Source organism: Sardina pilchardus, chromosome 2, assembly GCF_963854185.1.
Source record: "Sardina pilchardus chromosome 2, fSarPil1.1, whole genome shotgun sequence".
In the NCBI taxonomy this organism is placed as follows: domain Eukaryota; kingdom Metazoa; phylum Chordata; class Actinopteri; order Clupeiformes; family Clupeidae; genus Sardina; species Sardina pilchardus.
In genome coordinates this window covers 22,771,576-22,793,327 of record NC_084995.1, presented here as the reverse complement: position 1 = coordinate 22,793,327, position 21,752 = coordinate 22,771,576, and the positions used below count along the sequence as shown (strand labels likewise).

The 21,752-nt window shown below is 43.3% G+C and overlaps 1 protein-coding gene across 1 annotated transcript in view; it reads right to left on the bottom strand.

The window, feature by feature from the left end:
- The window catches only part of LOC134098617 (piezo-type mechanosensitive ion channel component 2), a 77,277-nt gene extending 63,572 nt beyond the window's left edge, over positions 1-13,705 (bottom strand). The window contains exons 1-3 of the mRNA XM_062551660.1: positions 13,660-13,705; positions 12,428-12,523; positions 6,872-6,997 (exon numbers count right to left, since the gene is read on the bottom strand). Of these exons, the coding sequence (XP_062407644.1) occupies positions 6,872-6,997; positions 12,428-12,523; positions 13,660-13,705 (268 nt within the window). The remainder of the gene's footprint in view (positions 1-6,871; positions 6,998-12,427; positions 12,524-13,659) is intronic.
- Between the last annotated feature and the right edge of the window lie 8,047 nt (positions 13,706-21,752).

Below are 21,752 nucleotides of genomic sequence, written 5' to 3'. Positions count from 1 at the left end.
TGTCCTTCTCCCGGGCACATGCTGGCAGTTTACTCTGCTGTGTTTACAAACACATGTTTCATCGCCGCCCAGGTACGCGTGGGTGTAGGCCGCGAACAGAGAGCAAACATATCTACTCTTCCTGAACGTCAGTCCGCGTGTTTATACTCCGGGTTTCCAGGTATTCTATTCCCCGGCAAGGAAAATCCCACAGTGCCGGCCGACTCTCCCCGGAGCCACGCCGCCAAAGAAAAGAAAACCTGCTCAAACACTTACAGACGCAACTCGAGAATTTGGACTAATGACAAATCAATATGGCGGGCCTGTTGTGTCAGTAAATTAGTGGAAGTAATTAGGTGTTGACTGGGCCCTGCGGAGGAGGAACCGTCACAGACACGCACGTCTGCTGCAGTGCTCTCACGGCCAAGGAGAGACGTTCCGGACGGTTCCGTGTGCAAAGTTAAAGAACCGTGACCGCACTTGATGTGCACCACACACACACTGACAAGAGATCATGATGATACAGCCGCCTATTAATAATGAATGTCAAACAACATACAATTCATTCTGTAACCATATGGAACATCCGCAATAATCATACCGTGCACCATTATACACCACCTATAAAAGTCCATAAAGTATGCTTTCACTTTTCATGATCCACCTCTGCAACCGTGCTGAATATACGTGAGCAGACCTATAAAAGATGTTGAAAGCCCCTGTAGCTAAGGAATGGAAGTGATGCGGTTCCTACGCATGCCATTAAGTTAGATCGAAAGAGGGTAGGGCACATGAACACAATGTTATCAGATCATTACTGTAATAGAGTGATGCATTTTTAAATAACATTACAGTAACAGACCGGAAATGATGCAACAGCAGTTGAGATGAGATACACTCTGCCATTCAAACGTGTCGATGGAAAGGTTTGTAAAGAAGAGAAGAGAAAAGGGCTGCGTGGTATTCTCCCTATTCTCTGCCTAGGTTTACATCTCCACACAGTCAGAATAAGCACTGTGAGACCAAATCATTCGAGGTCAAAATGGCTGCTTAGAGAGTCTGACAAATCAAATATCAAAGTGTTTGATAGTGTGTGTGTGTGTGTGTGTGTGTATGTGCTCATGTCCATGACTGTGTGTGTGTGTGTGTGTGTGTGAGAGAGAGAGAGAGAGAGAGGAAGAGAGATGCATTTCAGTAGATGTTATCATTAAAGAGAAAGGCCTTTATATCAAAAAGTGTCTGTATAGCATCTCTGGATAGACAACCATGAGTAGCGGGGGGAATGTCCGCCCAGCCTAAGCCCAGTTTCCAACACCAGTCCAAACTAAACTTGAGGGTGTTTCTGGGAAACTCCGATCCATCATTCCCATTCACAGAGCTGGAATGTGAACAATTACACCTCATCCAGAGCACAAATAACTGTCTCTCCATTTAAACTCCTCCAGCACTCAATTCATGTCGGACACTGGGCTGTGATCCCAACAACGAGTTGAAGGATTACTTTATGGACGTGGAGAAATCAATCACCTCAGATTCGCACATTCATCTGCCTATTCATTCATTTATTTAATTTTCTGTATTTATTTATCACAGCAATTGTTTTGTTTTTACAGTCGAGAGCAGTGAGCAAACCTCCCCTGTCTATGAGTGGTCTTAAAAAGGGCCTGACATAAACAGCCTGTCTGACTAGGCTTACTGGTGTCCATGAAATCCTCCTGTGATTGTTGACACAGACCTGAGGTATTTCTAGATTCCCAAGAACACTTCCTCAGGAAATAGCCCAGCGGCAAACCGATGGATGACAACAGAAAATAAAGCCCCTCGTGCCAAGAACACAGGTGACTTTGAAGCAGTCTGACCCAGATTTAACTTGTTTTATAAATGCACTGTACATACAGTGGATATCACAATGTAAACAGATCCAACTGAAATGGAGCAGAATCCTTTATTACTTTCAGCAGAGTTGAAAACAGGAAAAGTGAAGAAAGTGGCAACAATGCAGGTTACATTGACTAGACTACGCCCTACAAAATCAGATATATATTAAAAGAAACCAGGCAATGAACCTCTGGCATACATTTCCTGAATGAAACCGCTTCGTTTTACTTAAGAGATTGAGATTGTTATCACATGTTTAGAGCATACCAGCAACAATTAGTCATTCCCTTGTTCAAATGTGGGCGAAATAGTCTCTGACAGCTGCAAAATAACTCACAGTTATTCTATAAATACAGCAATTCGTTTAACGGGCCCGCTGGCCAATCTAAATGAATGTTCTCATTTTGCTGGAAGCTTCTCATTCCACCGTGTCTTTCAATGGCTCATAAATCTGACCCTTCCTGTCTGAGGCCCGGGAGATAACCACAGTTCACCCTCCCCTTCCCACTCTCTCTCTCTCTTTCTCTCTCTCTCTCTCTTTCTGTCCCTCTCTCCGTCCCTCTATCTCTCTCTCTCTCTCTGGGCAGCTAAAAGAGCCATACGTACAGAGTGTCATCACGACTGGTGTCAAACATGAATGCGCGGCATGAAATAAGTTGGCCAGCAGTAGGCACTCAAGCTTGGGATAGACTGCGCAAAAAAACCCCAGCCCCGGCCAGACCGGACGACCAACTGAGTGTCCCCGCAGGCCTGCACTCCTCGACCAATCGCCTCGGCCCGAGCGCCACGGGGTAGCCAATGAGAGGGGATGTTTATGTTCCGTGACATTCTTCCTGGGCATTAAGTTCCCGCTCTCTGTCTAATAGCTTATCTGGCGCGGGAGAAACAAAGGAAATGGCCCAGAGTGTCGGGCAATCAGTTAGCCGTCTGTGGCGTCTGCCCCCGGGCCCATGCAGCCCAGCCTAGCGCAGCCCAGCCCAGCCCAGCGCCCTGTTTACACACGGCTGCCAGACGGCGGAGGCCTCTTACAGGGGAACAGAAAAGGAAGATGGCCAAAGGGGCTTACTGTGGCTCTTCCTGGGAATGAATGAATGTCATCACGACAATGACACATCATAGAGGAGCAAGGTGTTTATATAGCAGATGCGCACACACACACAGACACACACACACACACACACACACACACACACACACACAAACAGAAAAAAAAACTTGGATGTACGTGTGCGTGTGCACATACACAACCACAAATAAGCACATGAACGCACACAGAAATACACACACACACGCGCGCGCGCGCGCACACACACACCCACCCACAAAATCATGCACTGTTTACAATGTTTCTAGACTTTGGTGTTCAGGTTTAATTAAAGTTGCACTGCACTGAGTTACAGTCATAGCATAATCTTATGCGCAGCGTCAGCGCTGAGTGGACGGAGTGATCAGACACGGGCCTTACACCGGCCGGCTGATGCTCAGCACTTCCCCGGTGAGTGGGCTCAAAGACCTCATTGAGGAAGGGAGATGTTCCATATCAAACGGTAATGAAAGTCCGGTACTGACCCATGCTGCCCGCTATAAAAGCACTGAGATGTGTCGAGGACTCAGATATGGAAACTCACCATTGTGGTTGGCCAGTCTGTTCTATTAGCAAACGGACCCTTTAAAAGCATCATCTTATCTAAAAGCATCATCTTATGTGCATGTCAACTGCACATCCTACCCTGGCAATCACATATATCTAATGTTACATTAAAAATATAGTTGCGTATTGTACTGCAGCATAGTGTGTAGCATTCTGCATATATCAATTTAACATGGTATTCTAAATGCATTTATCTCTACGGTAGTATTCCAGATATATTCATCTCTACTGTAGCATTCTGGATGAATCAAATAATAAATAGATCATAATAATAGTATAATATTGTAAATGCATTTATCTAATGTAGTAATTGCATCTGTTCAAAACACCACCACTTTCTCCTGCCATCTCACAGGGGACTGCATACTCAGCACTACTCAAAGACGCCTTTATTTCCTCTGAATGGATAAAACTCACACAGATAACCTCTGCTGTGCCACTTCGGATTCATTAGGCCTTTAACTGTCCATAAATCCACTGTGCTCCGGGGTGCTTAAGGCCGGGCGAGACGGGGGCACCACAGGCCTGGTGTGAGCCGCGCTAAATGTAGCGGTTAATTAAGAGGGATACGAGCGGATAATAAGCCGGCCGAGGTGGGCCGCGGACCATCACCGCTGACCTCTCCGACGGGCCAGAGACCACAGAGAGGCGCTGGGCTGGGCTGGGTTGTGTGGTTGCCTGCCTGCCTAGCACCCTGGAAGAGCACTCGAGCTCAGAGAGTCGACGGAGTGTCTGTCTCAGAACCTTGATGAGCTGCTGGGTGGCCTTAGAAGCAAGCGCGTGTGTATCTGTTGTGTTCTGTAGGACAAGTGAAGTACAGTAGGACCTCCATCACTGATTTACAGTACATACGATTATAAAGAATTGATTGATTTTCAAAGCCATTTTTAAATTAAAAAAGTATTGATCTGATCGTGTGACTGCGTCCTGGTTGATTATACTGTAGGTCTTTCATTCCCAGGATGGGGCGGATGGGGACTCAAGGAGGTAAATAACTTAAAGAAGACACAGTGGGACACAGTGAGACTGTCCAGATGTTGTATACTAAACTCCAGCTGTCTCAGGCTGAATCACAGCATAGCCCATCTCACCTCATCTTAGCCCCTCTCACCTCACCTCACCTCTCCTCTCCTCTCCTCTCCTCAACCAGAAGCCTATTTCTCAGTGAGCAGCAGCCCCTCCCCAGCCCCGTTCTCCCTGGCTAAAGGTCAACTGTTCCCTATACACACACCGTGCATTCATAATGCCCTCACAGCTCCCGTATCAAGAAAATTCCAGTCCTCATTACGGCGCTCCGATCTCCCGCGCAGGGCCCCGTCTAGACGCGCACTAGCCACGGTTTTTATGGCTCGTCCGTGACTCTCCCAAGCTTCAGGAGGCCAACTATGCAGTCTCTCCTGAGCTCTTAACGGAACGAGCCTGTGTGGCAGGCTCACCTCTGCGACCCCGCATGTGTGTTTTTTTCCCCCCCGTTCCTCATTCCAGGGGTAAAATATACTCCCCTCCGCACGGCCCTCTCTGCTGAGGGGAAAAGGCTCCAGGGCCGGGAGATAAGGGTGGCCCTGCCACTGCGGGGTAAACAGGTCATAAAGGCACCCCTCTTTATGACCAAGAACACTGTTTACTATAGCCTGACGCAACAAATTACGCACCTAACGCTGTCTTACGGGTGATATTTAACTATACAGCACACACCAGTCACACTTTATGGGGAGTTTTCTCTGTTATATCGTACCGACGTAGGAAAAGTCCATCTTTACTGTGCCGTTGTAGGACATTAATCCCGTGGCTTCCAAACGACGACATTGTTTGCGGACATTGTTTTATGGCACAACGGTGACCACTGAATCACCAGCATGTGGAATAACAGTGCGCTGGCAGCGGGCTGCATTGCATCACATGATTACGGGGGGGAGGGGGGGGGGGGGGGCGAGTGTGCTGGTCTGCTAATCCGCATATTGGGAACAGATGTGATGGGCCGCTGCTCAGAACAAGGCCTCGGCACGCTCCTCATCCTCAAACCGGGTCTGTGTGCTGCATGGCCGTCGGGCTAGTCTAGCCCAGTGAGTACGCACACACACACACACACACACACACACACACACACACACACACACACACACACACACACAAACACAAACACACAGAGACACTCACTCACACACACACACACACACACACACACACACACACACACACACACACACACACACACAGACACACAGAAACACACACACACACACACACACACACACAGACACACATACACACACACACATACAGTATGCACACACACTCACTCACTCACTCACACATACACACACAGACACTCACACACAAACAAACAAACAAACAAACAAACAAACAAACGCACACACACACACACACACACACACACACACACACACACACACACAGGCATAAACAAACAAACAAACAAACAAACAAACAAACACACACACACACACACACACACACACACACACACATACACACACACACACACACACACACACACACACACACCAACCAAGGGCCATCCAGCTGGACACGACTGCCAAATAAATGAACATCTCCTGTTGAACATTAGGAGATTAACTGTGCTGGTCATCACTCTGATTTCACTTTTTCCATTTGCCGTTTCACCCACATGAAAGCAGCAGGGGTCAGAAGGACAGTGGAGTTAGAGGGACAGAGACATTCCTGCTGACCTGAGGTCAGGTGACAAGGAAGTGTCATGAGGACAGAGCTGTGTGTTTTGAACATTTTGCGAGCGTGCAGGGAATACTTGAAAGACACACACACCGCACTCACCACCAGGGAGATGTGCTCAGTTGCCAGAAAAACAAGCAGTCTAATCCGAAAGGAACTCTCTGCAATCAAGTATCTTTTAAAGAGAAAAGGAATGCCAGGCCTCTATCAAAGGGTCGTCATCAGGGCGATGTACAGTAATAGTGTTCAAGTTCAAGTTCAAGTTCAACGTTTATTGTCACGTACTCATAAATACGCATTTATAAATATTGAAATTCCTTGTGCTCAAGTGTCCATTCGACAACTACAGAAATAACTTAAAAAGAAAAAATAAATAAATATATACTATAAGAAAAAGGGGTTGGGGAGCACCAAGGGACACCCAGGAGCAACAGGGGCAAGGAAAAACTACCTTGTCCAGGAAGAAACCTTGGGAAGATCCACGGCTCAAGGGGCCAACCCAACTGCCTGGGGTCGTGCTAGTAGAGGGAGCCTGTGAGTATGTGTGTGTGTGTGTGTGAGTGTGTGTGTGTGTGTGTGTGTGTGTGCGGGGCAGGGGAATCCTAGTGAGTGTGCAAGGAGACAGCGTGGAGCTACTGGGGGAGAACTCACAGTTGAACTGGGCGTCGATGGCCTCCGATGCCAGCAGGCTGTGGATGGTGATCTGGTAGATGATGTGGACGATGAGGAAGGAGATGCTGATGAAGCACAGCGACTTCAGCAGGCGCCCCGTGTGACCTGGAGGAGACAAGACCACACACTGTTCACAGCCATACCTACATTTTGCTGATTCTCACTGAAACACATAGACTACATGTAAGTGTAGATTTTCTTATCGTAGATGTTCTTTTATGTTCTCCTAGCAATGAAACCCTGATGTCCTTGCTATAGTTAGCACCTCGATCATCTGAGCTAGCGACTTTCGTCTCCTTTTCTGCAGCCCACTGTGAGTCCCATCATGGCGGAGAGCCTTGCGCTGGGTAAATGTGCTGAGTAAATGTGCAGGGTAAATGCACTGGGTAAATGTGCTGGGTAAATGTGCTGGGTAAATGCGCTGGGTAAATGTGCTGGGTAAATGCGCTGGGTAAATGTGCTGGGTAAATGTGCTGGGTAAATGCGCTGGGTAAATGCTTACGGCTCTCTCAGGCAGCTGTGACCCACATGGCAGGTTTATAGTGCACCTACAGGTATTTGGATTGCTCCGCTGTGGTGAACCCTGTGCTAATGCAACGCTGCAGACGACTCGTCTTTTTCCACTCAAATCAGCCTTTTTTTGGGAAGGGGGGGGGGCTATTAAATGTAGGTGCAGTGTTGTGGAAAAGGCTCCTGGTTTTTAAAAGGCACTGATAAAGTCATTATCAGGACGCAGCACTACAGGAGAGGAGAGAGGCGGATTCCTACGGAGGCCGGTTCCAGTCCGGTCCAGTCTGGTCTGAGAGTGACCTCACGGCGCTCGGGAGCCAGAAGTGCATATTATCTGATCATTAGCGCGAGGCCAATAAACCCACTGCATCCTCACACTGGAACCTCAGGCTGGGGACTTGGGATGGGGAGAGGGGGCCAAGGCATCTCACAGACACACACACACGCACGCACGCACGCACGCACGCACGCACGCACGCACGCACGCACGCACGCACACACGCACGCACGCACGCACACACACACACACACACACACACACACACACACACACATACACACACACACATGCACATGCAGGCGCACACACACACTGTATGTAAAATGTTTTACAGTAACTTTCATAAAATATATAGATTCTTTAAAAACTTTCATTCATACACACATACAACACAGACACACAGACACACAGACACACAGACACACAGACACACACACACACACACACACACACGCAAATGCAAATGAAAACATAAACATGGGACAACAGTCCCAAAATTCCTGCCCTGTCTCAGTCTCTGTTTATCAACTGCCTGAGCCACATCTCTGGTCTGCCTTATTAAGAGCACCAAAGGGCCCAAACCATTTGTGCTAATTTCCCCTCCACATCTCCCTTGAGTCACTGAGCTGGTGCCCAAGAATGCTCGTTAATCTGGGTCCACACCACACACCACACACACACGCACACATGCAAACATACTAGAACACACACACACACACACACACACACACACACATACACACACACACACAACACAATACAGACACACAGTGCAATGCTTGCACACACACACACACACACAAACACACAGCAAAATACTTGCATGCACGCAAGCACGCACACACACACTCACAGCACAATGCTCATACGCATGCACACACACACACACACACACTCTCTCTCTCACAGCGACACACACACACACACACACACACACACACACACACACACACACACACACACACACACACACCAGTGCCAAAGCCAATACCACTGCTAGTGCCAGCTCTCCAAATGGCCAAACGGATGGCTGGCCTGAGCCTCTACTCCAGCTCGGACTCATCACAGTATAATAGTAATGATTAGCATGTGGCGCTAGATGAGGGGCTTTTACAAAAGACTGTCAGGGCAGTGGTAAACAGTCTGTGCCCAAGCATGTGGATCTGAGACTACAAACAGCAGGCTGGAATGGGCACCTCATAGATGTAGTAATCAGGGACTTTTCCCCTCGCCCTTCCAGCGTCCCAAGGCCTCTCCTCCAAATGGTGACAGGTTAGAGTGCTATGGAAGAATGGCCAATAACGTCCCTTCAAAAACGACATTGACTTTACAAATTGATTCATGGCAGGTGGCACTATAATAGCCTCAATTTTCCCGCACAACAGACCTAAAGCTTAAATCACATTAGATATCAAGGCTAACTGTTAAATACACTGTGCTTGAATTCACTTAGTGTCTATTTACTTAGAGTCTCTGATATGTTATTCCACACAGTGCTTCAAATATTTAGGCTACGTATTTGAAAAAGGCAGTTAGATAGTGTTGGATATGAACATACATATCCAACTCATACTAGGCCTAGTCTATTATACAGGGGAGACACCAATTCATAATATCTGACAAAATGTATCCTGGTCTGGGGGAAACTGTAGGGGCAGGTGACTTTCCAAGCCTTAGGACTTGAAAGAAAGATTAATTGGAACAATATCTAAAATCGAAAAAATTTTTGGCAACGTTCACCAAAAAAAAATTGTTTTTCCGTTTTTATTTTTGTTCTTTTTTCTCTCCGTTTCTAATACCTGATAGTAACAATAGTCGTTATAATTACACACCTTCAGTGTTTACAATAGGAAAACTACTCTGTTCATTTCTTGATCTTATTTAACAGAACTTTATGGAAAAGACTGACAATTATGTAGTGGATGAGCTACCTGACTCTCAGTCAAGTCTGAGTTTTAATCAAATAATTAAGTGAAAGTACAGTATCACTGTCTATTCATGACAAATTGACTCCTTTACTGTTGAGAAACTGCTGGAAATATCTTGAAGCTACATTTGATCTATCATTGTAATATAATTTTGTTCAGTTCAGGTGACACAAAAATAGATCTTAGTCAGATCTGGGCTACATCAATCTACACTCGGCTACAACAGAAAAACAGTTGATTTTCAAGCTTGCGTAAAAAAGGCAGGATTCTGGGTGCTTAAAATCCAGTGTACGCCTTTTAACAAAGCAAATAGCAGCTTTAATTAAGCAATCTGGCAAAGGCAGCGTCCACAAAGCCAATTTTTAATGGTCTCATAAAACTGCATATGACCAGAAAATGAGTAACAATTAAACACATGTTGAAAACATCATTCAAAGGATGCACTTAACACCTTGCCTTCTGGTTATGTGTGAGTGTGTGTGTCGGGTTGATGTGTGTGTGTGTGTGTGTGTGTGTGTGTGTGTGTGAGAGAGAGAGAGAGAGAGAGAGAGAGAGAGAGAGAGAGGGTGGAGAAAATATGTGTGTGTGTGTGTGTGTGTGTGTGTGTGTGTGTATGGGGGAGAGAGAAAGAGAAAAGGGGGGGCTGCATGTGTGTATGTGTGTGTGCGTGTGTGTGTGTGTGTGTGTATGTGCGTGTGTGGGGGGTGTTTGTGTGTATGTGTGAATGACAGAGGTGATAGTGAGAATGAGTAAGCGTCTTTGTTTCTCATGTGAATGAGGGTTTAATATTTGTAAAGGTGTCACAGCAGTGGACAGTGAAAATGGTGTGCCTGTGTGACAGGTCAGGTGCTACAGTATGTACCCAAACTACACAGACACCTCAAACAAGACTGCTGTCCACTCAGACCGGTTACCTCAGACTGGCCACCTAGACTTGGATTGGAACGCATCCAATGTAGTCTTTCATCGGGAGATAGATTGCAGCGAGTGCTCAGTAAACATAAGGGCATGTGTATATGTGTGAATACAGTGAGTGTAGGTGATATTTCTATTCTTGTACCGTATATAGTACTGTATATACGCTATAATGTATAGATGTAAACAGTAACCCAACATACACAATCATACCACCAGTTAACATATGAACTGTTATACTGCTATAACACTATAAACAAACTGAGCACCAAACTACTTTTTTGTTATTATTTAATTTCAGTTAGTTTTCAGCCACAAGGGAAATAACTTCATTCCAAAGATCTAAAGCACAGCAGAGCATTAAATATTCTACTCATAGTGAAAAGCTGTAATTCCTCCAAATTACAATACTAGGCCCTCGGGTTGACAATATGGAGTGCATGCTTAGCCACGTTTGGTTTCTTCAGACCTTATTTCAGCTCCAGGTGACATGTCAGAGAAATACCAAAAACATAAAAGAGATCTATAGGATGCAAGGACTGCTTCTTTTTGTGAGGGTAGGGGCCTGGTCTGTACTTCCGTCTCCTGAGAAAGCCTGCCTATTTAAGTATTGATGAGCGCATAAGTGATCCTCTTTTAAAATGTTCTCCTTCTGTTTCCCTCTGTTCGGACTTCCTCTCTCTTACTTTCACGAGACAACCGTCGCTGTCGTCAAAGCGACCGGGAGTCTGTGTCTACACTCATGCCAATATATTATTCAGTATGGCCCCGCAGGCATTCAGGAATATCAACAAAACGCAACAGTACACAAAGGAGCATGTCCCACCTGTTCAAAAAAGAGGCCATAATACAGTAATATCAAATGAGGGACATGTCTCATGATGGTTATGTTTTCAGGTTACATTTTTGGGTTCCCTCAAAATTCCATGGTCTCCACATTTTCTCTCTCATTTTACCTCACGGTACAGTACACCAGTGTGCCATGACACACTGGTTGAGAACCACAGTTCTAGATGCAGCTGATGTTTTCAGAGCGGAGAACATGTTCAGTGATCTAGCGGATCCATTCGTCGGGATTGAATCCTTTCACTCAATGCTAATGGCCCTAAATGAGTCACGGACGAGCCTCTCTGAGCTCTGACGGCTCTCCGCAGCTACGTGACAGCTACACACGGAGCTATATTGTCCTGTAAGTGTTCTCATGCAATATTCACACAGTACACAGTATCAACACCACTCAGCAGGAGCACGCACGCACGCACACACGCACGCACACACACACACACACACACACACACACACACACACACAGCTAGCAGTGGACACTATACCTGTTCCTCTCGGCTGTTAATGATGACCAGGTCTGCACCTCTCTCTCTATACACACACACACACACACACACACACACACACACACACACACAAGCTGGCTGTGGGGGTGTACTCCTGTTTCTGTTTAACGTCACCAATTGAGGGTCTCTCTTTTAAACCAAATAAACACCTCAATATCACCTGTCATTATTTTAAATCCCACTATATTACTTATGCTGTTGCTGTTATTATGTCTTTAACTTGAGTCAATATCCAGAAGTGCAGCTCTTAGTCAAATTGGCCAAATTATGGCTTATTCTGTTCAATAACGAGTCGGAGTCAGCAATCCCATCAATGGCTTTGAGATTTCCCCTAACATGTGGTCAACCCCTTCGCCCTCTCTGAATGATGCAAACCTACTGTAAGTAAAAAGAAATCAGAGGCCTAATTTCATTAACTCTGAAGTACCCTCTCTGCGGCAGAAAGTGACGGGCGGCTGAAATTGACTGATACCGGCCTAAGATGGATACCGGAGACCCCATTGGATTTGTGGCACTTCCAGGAGAGTTAGTGCAGCGGGGAGGCTCTTACCCTGCATGGTGGCTCTGGTGGGCTCCGCAAAGAGGGGAATGAGGAGGAGGTAGATGAGGTAGACGAAGGACAGCCCATTGTACCTGAACAGGCATGCTGCAAGAGCCAGGGAGAGAGAGGAGGCAGCAGGTTAGACACACTTCACAGACATAATAGACACACACACACACACACACACACACACACACACACACACACACTGTTCCCGTCCACAACTCAAATGAAGAACATTTACAAAACAAACTGAACACAAAAGGTATGTGGGCAAAGAGTAAGGACACAGTGCCTGACATTCGTTCATATTCCGATAAACAGAAATGTGATATGAATTAGAAGAGATGAAAGTCAAATCAAGACGGGCAACTACCAAACCAGAGTATCGAGTATTCTGTACAGAATGTATTAGATGGTGGACAAGGACAGAATGAGCAGTGCAGCCACCAACTAAATCTAGACACCCTATCAGAGCCTAGGCAGGCTAATAAAGGTGTCAAATCAGCATCAGTAATGGAACGTGATGAACGTTAATAACAATTTCTAAGAATGACACACGGGTCCTGGCTATTTGGGCGACTCTAGGCATTCTAGGTATGTGTCATTCTAGGATAGAATTGTGTCAGCATTTTAAAGTGATTTCGTGGAACATAATCGTGATGAATGAAGTGCTTGTTTGAAGCCCAAATGCACTGGCTAGTTTCAGTCGCTAACATGGTGCTGCAGCACTGTGTCTGGCCGGCTCTCTCCTTCTCACACAATCACAAAGCCTCGGCTAGATCAAATTAAGATAGAGGAAACAAATGACTGCTGCATACTATCTGGGAGAAAAAAGGATGTTGTTCCAAATAATTTACTGGGCTGCTCATTATCTACATATGCCAGCTGTGCCAACTCTTGAAATAACTTCAGCAAAAAATAAAAACCTACATCTCTACACAAGCATTGTGTTCCCAGTTAGTCATGCGGTCTACTGTGGAAAGGTTGAGTTTGAATGATCAACTTAACCATCCATGTGCCTTAAATGAATGTATGGGGCATGAGTGTTTAAGGTCTACAACGTTGATGAGTAGTAACCCACAAACACATTAGTGGTCTAACCATCAGAGCGGTCCAATCTCTGAGTAATGTCCAGAAAGACATGCATGGGCTGGCGTGACCCTCATAAATGAACTCCAGGAAAACATATGATATGCCAAAAACACCTTGTAAACATGACCATTGGCTGTTAAACTCACCCAGGAAAGGCTTTTTGTGTGAGCCATAAATGTCACACTTCTTCATGCATTATTCAGTGGCTTTGGCACTGATGAATTTTCACAGCACAGGGGCTGATGACATTGGCCTGCATATTACTGCTGGTTGTACTGTATCTCACAGAGGCTACAATTAGGAGGACTACAGTGTTATCAGGATTTCTATCTGGATTCAATGTGTGGTCACTGAATTCTTGGGCCTACAGCCTAAGATGTTTTAAAGCCTTTTATTGTGTGAACCTGAACTTTCTGCTGAAACTAAAGCTGTTAGTGACACTGATAATGGATGACTTGTTTAGCCTGTTACAAATACATTCCTGTTTCAGTCAACAATTAAAAAATACTCTGGTTTTACAACTCTATTACAACAGAAGAAGACAATCGTGGTAAAAGCACAAAGCTGAGAGAGCACCACACAAGTCATTTTTACATTAATGTTGCCGGAGGTGTGGGGATGAGGTTGTGGGGAGGAGGGGGTGGCTAACGGCTAACAAGGCGCGGTGGGTTATGATAGTGAGAGAGATAGTGCAGAATTAAGAGCCCTTTAATGAGGAAAACGCCAGCCATTCAACATATCTTTTATACAACACTGTCAGCTGCAGTGTTATCTGAACAGAGACTGTGTACCTGAATAAAGTGTGTGTGAGACCATCTGAATAGAGAATGTGTGTATGTGTGTGTGTGTGTGTGTGTGTGTGTGTGTGTGTGTGTGTGTGTGTACATGCTCAGGGTGTTTGTTCAATGGAGTTTACGGCAATAAATGTTCAACACTAGACGTCACTTTATTCGGAGTAATATGAATGTATAGATGATGTTTCAATTAAGACTCTCTGATTTTTACTGCATTTAGGGCAAAAGGATTCCAGAATATAAACTAGAATAACTGTTCTTGATATAAAACATTACAGAATTAAATCTGCATTCAGACACAATGGTATGTGCAATTACAATGTGAGACAAATTATTAGTGGGAAAGAATCAGGAAGGTAATTAGTGGTTTGCAACACAGTCAGCCACACTCCTGTGAAGGATGTGGTTGTGTAGTTAATGGGTCCAAGGGGGACATTGAATGTTTGAGAGACTAACATGCACCATATTTATTGTCCAAGAAAAGAGAATCAAAGTGTAGAACCTAAATTATTTCTGCATTTAAATACATTTTCTAAAATAGCACTACAAAATGAAATGTTGAGAGTGGTTTAATTCAATCTGCCACACTTGTGACGTGTATATTTGCAATATTTGATTCATACACAAATGTATCAATGCAACAAAGACACAGCAGAAGTAATGCAAACCTGAATCATAGAAGCTGAATGGCCAACTTGCATAAAATGTCCAGCACATGAACTAGTGGACTTGTATACTTAAAGCATACCCTGGCCTGGAGGACAAAATGATGGAAAAACAACTGAACTGAGTTGAATTGAATTGAATTAAAGTGAAATGAAGTGAACTAAACTGAATTGAATCGAACTGAATTGAATAACTGACATTGTAGGGCAACTGCTATATATTGCAGACCTCGCTCAACGTCACAACCTTACCCTGCAGTGTTCTATGCTTTATCGGACAAATCGGTCACCTTTGTCCCAGTTGATATTTTCCCTTTCTGACTATAGTTTTCCGTGGGGTGATCATCTGACTGACCTTTGCTTATCCGCACTTTTTCAAATAAAAAACATGAAATATTAAAGTTGTGTTTACGATAATGGGCAGCCGGTTTGTCCTCTCCCCTGCTCTGTGCCATTATTAATTCATGCGGTTAAAACGACTTTTCCAGCCATTAATGGGCATGAGTGTCTGCCACACGTTCACTTTCTGAGGAGGAGAAAAGAGAAGATGCCAACCGGCCCGTCTGGCCGTATATTACCCCCCCCCCCCCCCCCATACTACAGAGTGCTACACATCTCTGGAAAGCATCCTGCCACTGTTGGCTGTGTGTGCGTGTGTGTGTGTGTGTGTGTGTGTGTGTGTGTGTGTGTGTGTAGATGTGTGTAGATGTAGGTGGTATGTAGTGTAGGGAGGACAATACTGTATAGAGGTGGGTGATATAAGCATCAAATTATAACATCACTTCCATAAAATAAAAACAAACGCATAGATATCATAATGAATACTATTCAGCAGAACACACTTACAAACACTGGAGGAAGATTGTTAATACACAGCATGCCTGACTATGGTGAGCTATATATCTAGAGTTTAAAGGCGGGTTTATGTATAATCACAGAAACCAGCATCCTACTACAAAACAACACATTCTTTACCTCTTGTGAGTTGAAATAGCACTAAACTCTAACAGGCAGTCTGAGACAAATATAACAATGACCTCAATGGCACAATTACTGTTGATTACTGTCATGCACTTACTCTGCCTTGCCCCTAGCATTTTTCATAACGTGTCAGCAAATGTATAGCCAGATATGCACAGCCTAATCCAATAAGCACATTCGTGGAAGGACACGTACTTGGTTGGTTTAAATCTAACAGCAGAGTTTTGCTGGCTACATCAACCCTGAACAAAATGTAATTTCATTGCGCTTCAAAGTTTCGCAAGATGCGCAACGCGCACCTGCAGCGCTACAATTCAGCTAGACAGGGCGATGGTGTAGGCTAGGGGCCAAAACAATGTTTACGCAACAATTGACAACCGTAAGCGTTGAAATCACATCGAAATCATCATTTTGGATCGGGTAATAATAATAAAGTTAATTTACTTTTACTAATTTAGCAGACGCGTTTATCCAACACGACCTACAAAATGAGGAATAACAATCGATGTTGATTGAAGGTAACATTTACAATGTTCAGTAGATTGAATATCATTTGATGTACGAAGCACTGTCCCCGTGTGTCCTAACTTTAAGGTGGAGTGTGATGGGGAAAAGATGAAGATGAGAAGAACTGCAATTTACCTGCTGCCAAACAAACTGGCAGGAGTAGCCTGAAGACCAATCCACACACGACCTCCGAGGCCATCTCCTTGACTTTCTCAAATCCAAGTTAATGGTGTTTTCACACGGAAACGGCCACCATCCTCCTCTAAGTACTCAGTTGCCGATGATGTCTTCCCGAATCCGAGTGAGACGACATTATTCGTCTCCAAGTTTCTCCCACGCTTCTGGGTAGTTCGTTTTTCTGGTTCCAGGTTTTCATATAAAGTCTTTTCGGATTAGAAAGAAGCCATCGCGCCAAACATGTTTACTTCTACAGACCCATGGAAAATGTCCTCTAACATTACATTTCTGTACAAAACTATTCTTGACGCCTCATTCAAATATCATTTAGGAGCGGAAAAAGGGAACCGCTCGCTGGTGCGGGACTCCACACCCGGGCATAGGAGGGAGAGAGAGAGAGAGAGAGACGACGAGGCGAGACTGCGGTCAACAAGTTATTCATAAGTGAGTTTAACCGTCCGTTCATCTAAACAAAAGCGTCACCCGGAAAATTCACAATACGATTTTTGAGTAAGTTAATTAAACACATATAATGTTTCTCTTAAATAAGTAGTTACACTGATCCGCACTGCCTAAAATCACAGTGTTTTACCTAGAGTGGTATACATTGCCCCCACCTCCAGCCTAATCCACACTGTCATACACTATCACTTCCTTGGGAAATATCGGTCAAAACTGCTTAAAAGACCACCCAGTAACGGACAGATATTTCAGCCAGTCAGAGGTCAAGATGAAAGCTCTATGAGATTACACCATGCCCCCTAAATGACGAGCCACCACAGGGGAGGTTCCACTGGATAATTAACTGAAAATTATATCGAGGGTAGTAAGCATTACATGCTGAGCTTTAAGTAGCCATATATGCTTCTTGAAAATGTAGTTTCGTTTCGTGAGTGCAATATTGTGATGATTGAGGTAGCCTAAATATTGGGCAGTTTAATGATAATGTACATAATTATAAATCTGTAGCCCTCACAATTTCATATTTTAATAGAAAGCAGAACTAAGGGAGAGAAAAAAAATAATTTTGCAGTAATTCATTTGAGCTTTGCAAGAAGACACAGGCCTAATGTTGGTCATTATGAACTAAAAAGATATATGAGCGAGTATAGCCAGTATTGTATTGATGTATTGAGAGATAAGAATACATGTACAATAACACACTGTATACGTTTGCTCACTGAACTGTCTCAGGATAATTGTTGATTGTTTTGGACACTGCATGCACTTGTGTTAGCTTGAGTAAACTATTTACTGCAGTTCCTGAATATGCTAAAGAATTAATATGTTAAGGAATCATTTATGACTGATAACGGTTATGCAATGCAATGGAACTGATGATTATGCAATGTTAAATTCATGGCTGTGATCAAATGTTGTGATTGTGATTGAATGTGATTGAAGGTGCAGGGAAGAAGTGGCAGGCTGTGTGGAGGAACGAGGAAGACACGTGTGGACTGACTGAACCTGAATTAAAAACACACCTGTTCTTGAACACGTCCATCTCCTTGGGTCTTTATAAAGTGAGGAATTCACGCTCTCAAAATGAATGTGTTGGAAACAACACATGTGTTGTCCCTATCCGGAACCAGAGATGTGTTAAAAACAACACAAGTTGGGTTATTTTCAGCATATATTGTGTAACAAATAACAAAAGAATGTGATGGAAACAACACAAACTGTGTTGTCCCTATCCGGAACCAGAGATGTGTTAAAAACAACACAAGTTGGGTTATTTTCAGCATATATTGTGTAACAAATAACAAAAGAATGTGTTGGAAACAATACAAATTGTGTTGTCTCTATCTGGACACAGAGATGTGTTAAAAACAACACAAGTGGTGTTATTTTCAGCATATATTGTGTAACAAATAACAAAAGTAATGTGTTGGAGACAACACAAACTGTGTCCCTATCTGGACACAGAGATGTATTGTTTTCAACCATTCATTTTAAGATTGCACCTGTACACAAACCCAGGATATAGTTTACACTGGTGTCACTTTCATGAATGGTGGCAGGTGTGTTGAGGTGGCAATATCATCAATAAGTCCTTGTTTAATAGCGACATTATTTCAACATTACTCATGTAGTCATACATCTACAGGAAGTCCTTGTTACCACATTCTGTCTCTGACACAACACACTCACATGCACGCCTGCACACACACTAATCACCGACAAGACGTGAGTGAGAGAAGACTCTTTTTAGTCCCATATAACCCTTGGTCAAACGTTACAGTTTAGTGGCATTCTGTGCCATCAGCTATACAGTATGCATTGTTTATAATCAATACAAATCGAAATGGCCTGCATCAATCAGTTAAAATCCTATGGGGTTACAGTATACAGGCTTCTTGGGAGAACACTTGTCTTTGAGTATCCATAATTTATCAACAGCTTTTGGGAGGATCATTGAGATATAAGTTCCTGAAGTGCACAAATGGACGGTGCTCCTTAGCATACAGTTCAATTGTGCAGTTCATCAACATGAACGTGACTCATCATGGCTTTTTTGTATTGATAGACTTAACAATTACTGCTCTTGGATTGATATGAAAATGAATAAGTAATGTGTTTGATTGGCATCTGAGTCCTCAGGCAGCAACAACATCAAAAAAAAATCTTCCATTACAAGAATGACTATAGTCATGTTGCTGTAGCAGCATGTAATGATTTGTGCAAAACAATCGGAGAGACAGTTACTGTAAATGCGTTTAAGCATACGCTATGTAAATCGATTACTTAGAACTATTCCTATTCCTACCTAACCAAGGGTCAAGGATCTGAGGGTTTGCTATTTGAGAACGGGTGGTGAATTTGAGCTATGTATTGCACAAGATTCACATTTGATAAAATAGAGCCATGATATGTATATACTGTATTTTTTTTTTTTTGCCAGCAATATACAGCAGAGTGCAAATATTCTATTTGGTGTCTGTTGGAAAATGTGCAAGAGTGTAAAGGTGGGACTGTTACACTTTCAAAACAGCTTGATCTGACCACAGAAAGCCTACTCTACATGATGACCAACCTGTTGGGAATACACATGGATGCACAGACAGTGATCCTGCTTAAAAGCCCAAACATATTTTAATGGACGCTGCCAGTAGTCCAGTAGTAATAGGGTCAAACCCGGAACAAATTAGTAACAAGCTGAATTTTTCAGGATATGTTCAGAATACCTTTAGGAATAACATACTTAAAGTCCCCGTGAATCCCCCTTGTGCTCTCTGAGATATTCAAGATGGCGTCCAAAATGGCCGTAATTTGGAGATTTTTCCGTATTTCAGGCTTAACACCTAATACAAATGCAATTAAAAGGTCAAAATATATGTTTTATAGGGCAAGTAAGTTAATTTCATCATTAGTTTATTGAATGGAGACATTTCATAATAATACAGTTACCTCCATAAGTATTGGAACACATGCTAAAGTTGACTGTATAAAATCGTCTTTTGGAAATTAATCTTAATGCCTTAAATGGAAAAAATGAGGAAATATCCAACCTTTAAGGACATCAATTTTGTTTGTGAATAAGTATATATCATAATGGTTTTTATTTCAGTTAGCCTATTAGCTGGTTTCATTCTCATTGAGCTCAATGCAATTCAAACCAGCTAGGCTAACTGAAATAAAACCATGCTAATCTCTTGGTATGGTGAAGGGTATGTGATGATGTCAGGTTATTTTAATTCCAAAGGCCAAGGGTTCTTTATCAGGGTGCATAGTGTCCTGGATGGATCCATTTATTTAAAATAAATAAATGAATAAAAAATCGTCCTGCCTCTATGGGAATTTTAACACATAGGGTTAACATAGGCGTTCCAATACTTATGACCCCTGTATTTTAAGGAAAACATTTATTTATTTACGATACATTATTCATTCAGAAAGATATTTCCTCATTTTTTCATTTAAGGCATTAAGATCAATTTTCAAAAGATGATTTTATATAGTCAACTTAGCATGTGTTCCAATAGGTCCTACTTATGGTCGGAGGGGACTGTACATCACTTCAGTCATCCTCCTCATCATCAGAAACTGGTCTTGATTCTTCAGTTTCTTCATCATCTAGTAAAGATGACAGAGTTGGCCTAGCCTGATTTCCATCGACTTTCAAGGCTTTGCGAGACTTTAGTCTGACCAAGAGCCTGTACTAAATGGTTTCTCCAAGCGCTTGGTTGACCCGCCTCCTCTAAGTGCCTCGATTTGCCACTGGTCGATGTGAGAAAGGGGTTTGCCGAGTTTAAACCAATAACAACACTCTTTCCTCTGCCTTGAACACGCCTCTACCCAGAGCCGTTGGAGCTGCTGAAAGTTGATTGGTTCTCGACCAAAGGGGGCAGTTCCGCAGTTTTGCGGAATTCAGAAATCCTGCCCGATGAGCAGTTGGCCAGACCAGCGACAGCAACGCCGAAGGTGTTATGCTACGTCACTGGGAGGGCGTGCCAGGCTAGAGTTGGCCTTCCTTTGCATCCAACTTGCACATAATCCATGCATAACTCCTTACAGATAATGCATGACTCCGTCGCTGTCGCTGAATGACTCTGATGTCAAAAATCTAATATCTAGGCCCTATAGACTGTGACCGTGACAACTTATATGTGAACTCCTACTGAGCTCAGGACTTCACAAGTTCACATCTAAGAATGTTCACAGTACTATAAATGCGTGTAGGTTTCCAAGGAGAAATTACAATCAAGGATTGAAATGACAAAAAGTCATTATTTGCATAATGAATACCTCTCGTATACTGTATGTTTATGAAATGGCTTTATTACTTGATGTTTAGGACGTTATGTACAAGTATAATATTATATGCTATATGAGGTCAGCATTAAATATAATATTATGTGTTATTATATTACAAAGGTTATAGAGGGAAAATTGTTGTCTGATTGTTTGTCTAACTGTGCGTTCACACCAAGAGCTACCAAAGTTGCAAGATCGCTTTTGTAGCTGTAAAATGCAGCTGCTACATAATAATTATGAAGTTGCTCATGACATGAGAGATTTTAATCTTCAATTTCAATTCTCTTAACTCAATTTTTGTTAGAACATTTAAGATAATCTGCTATTTTATATAGCTTATAATAATAATAATAACAACAA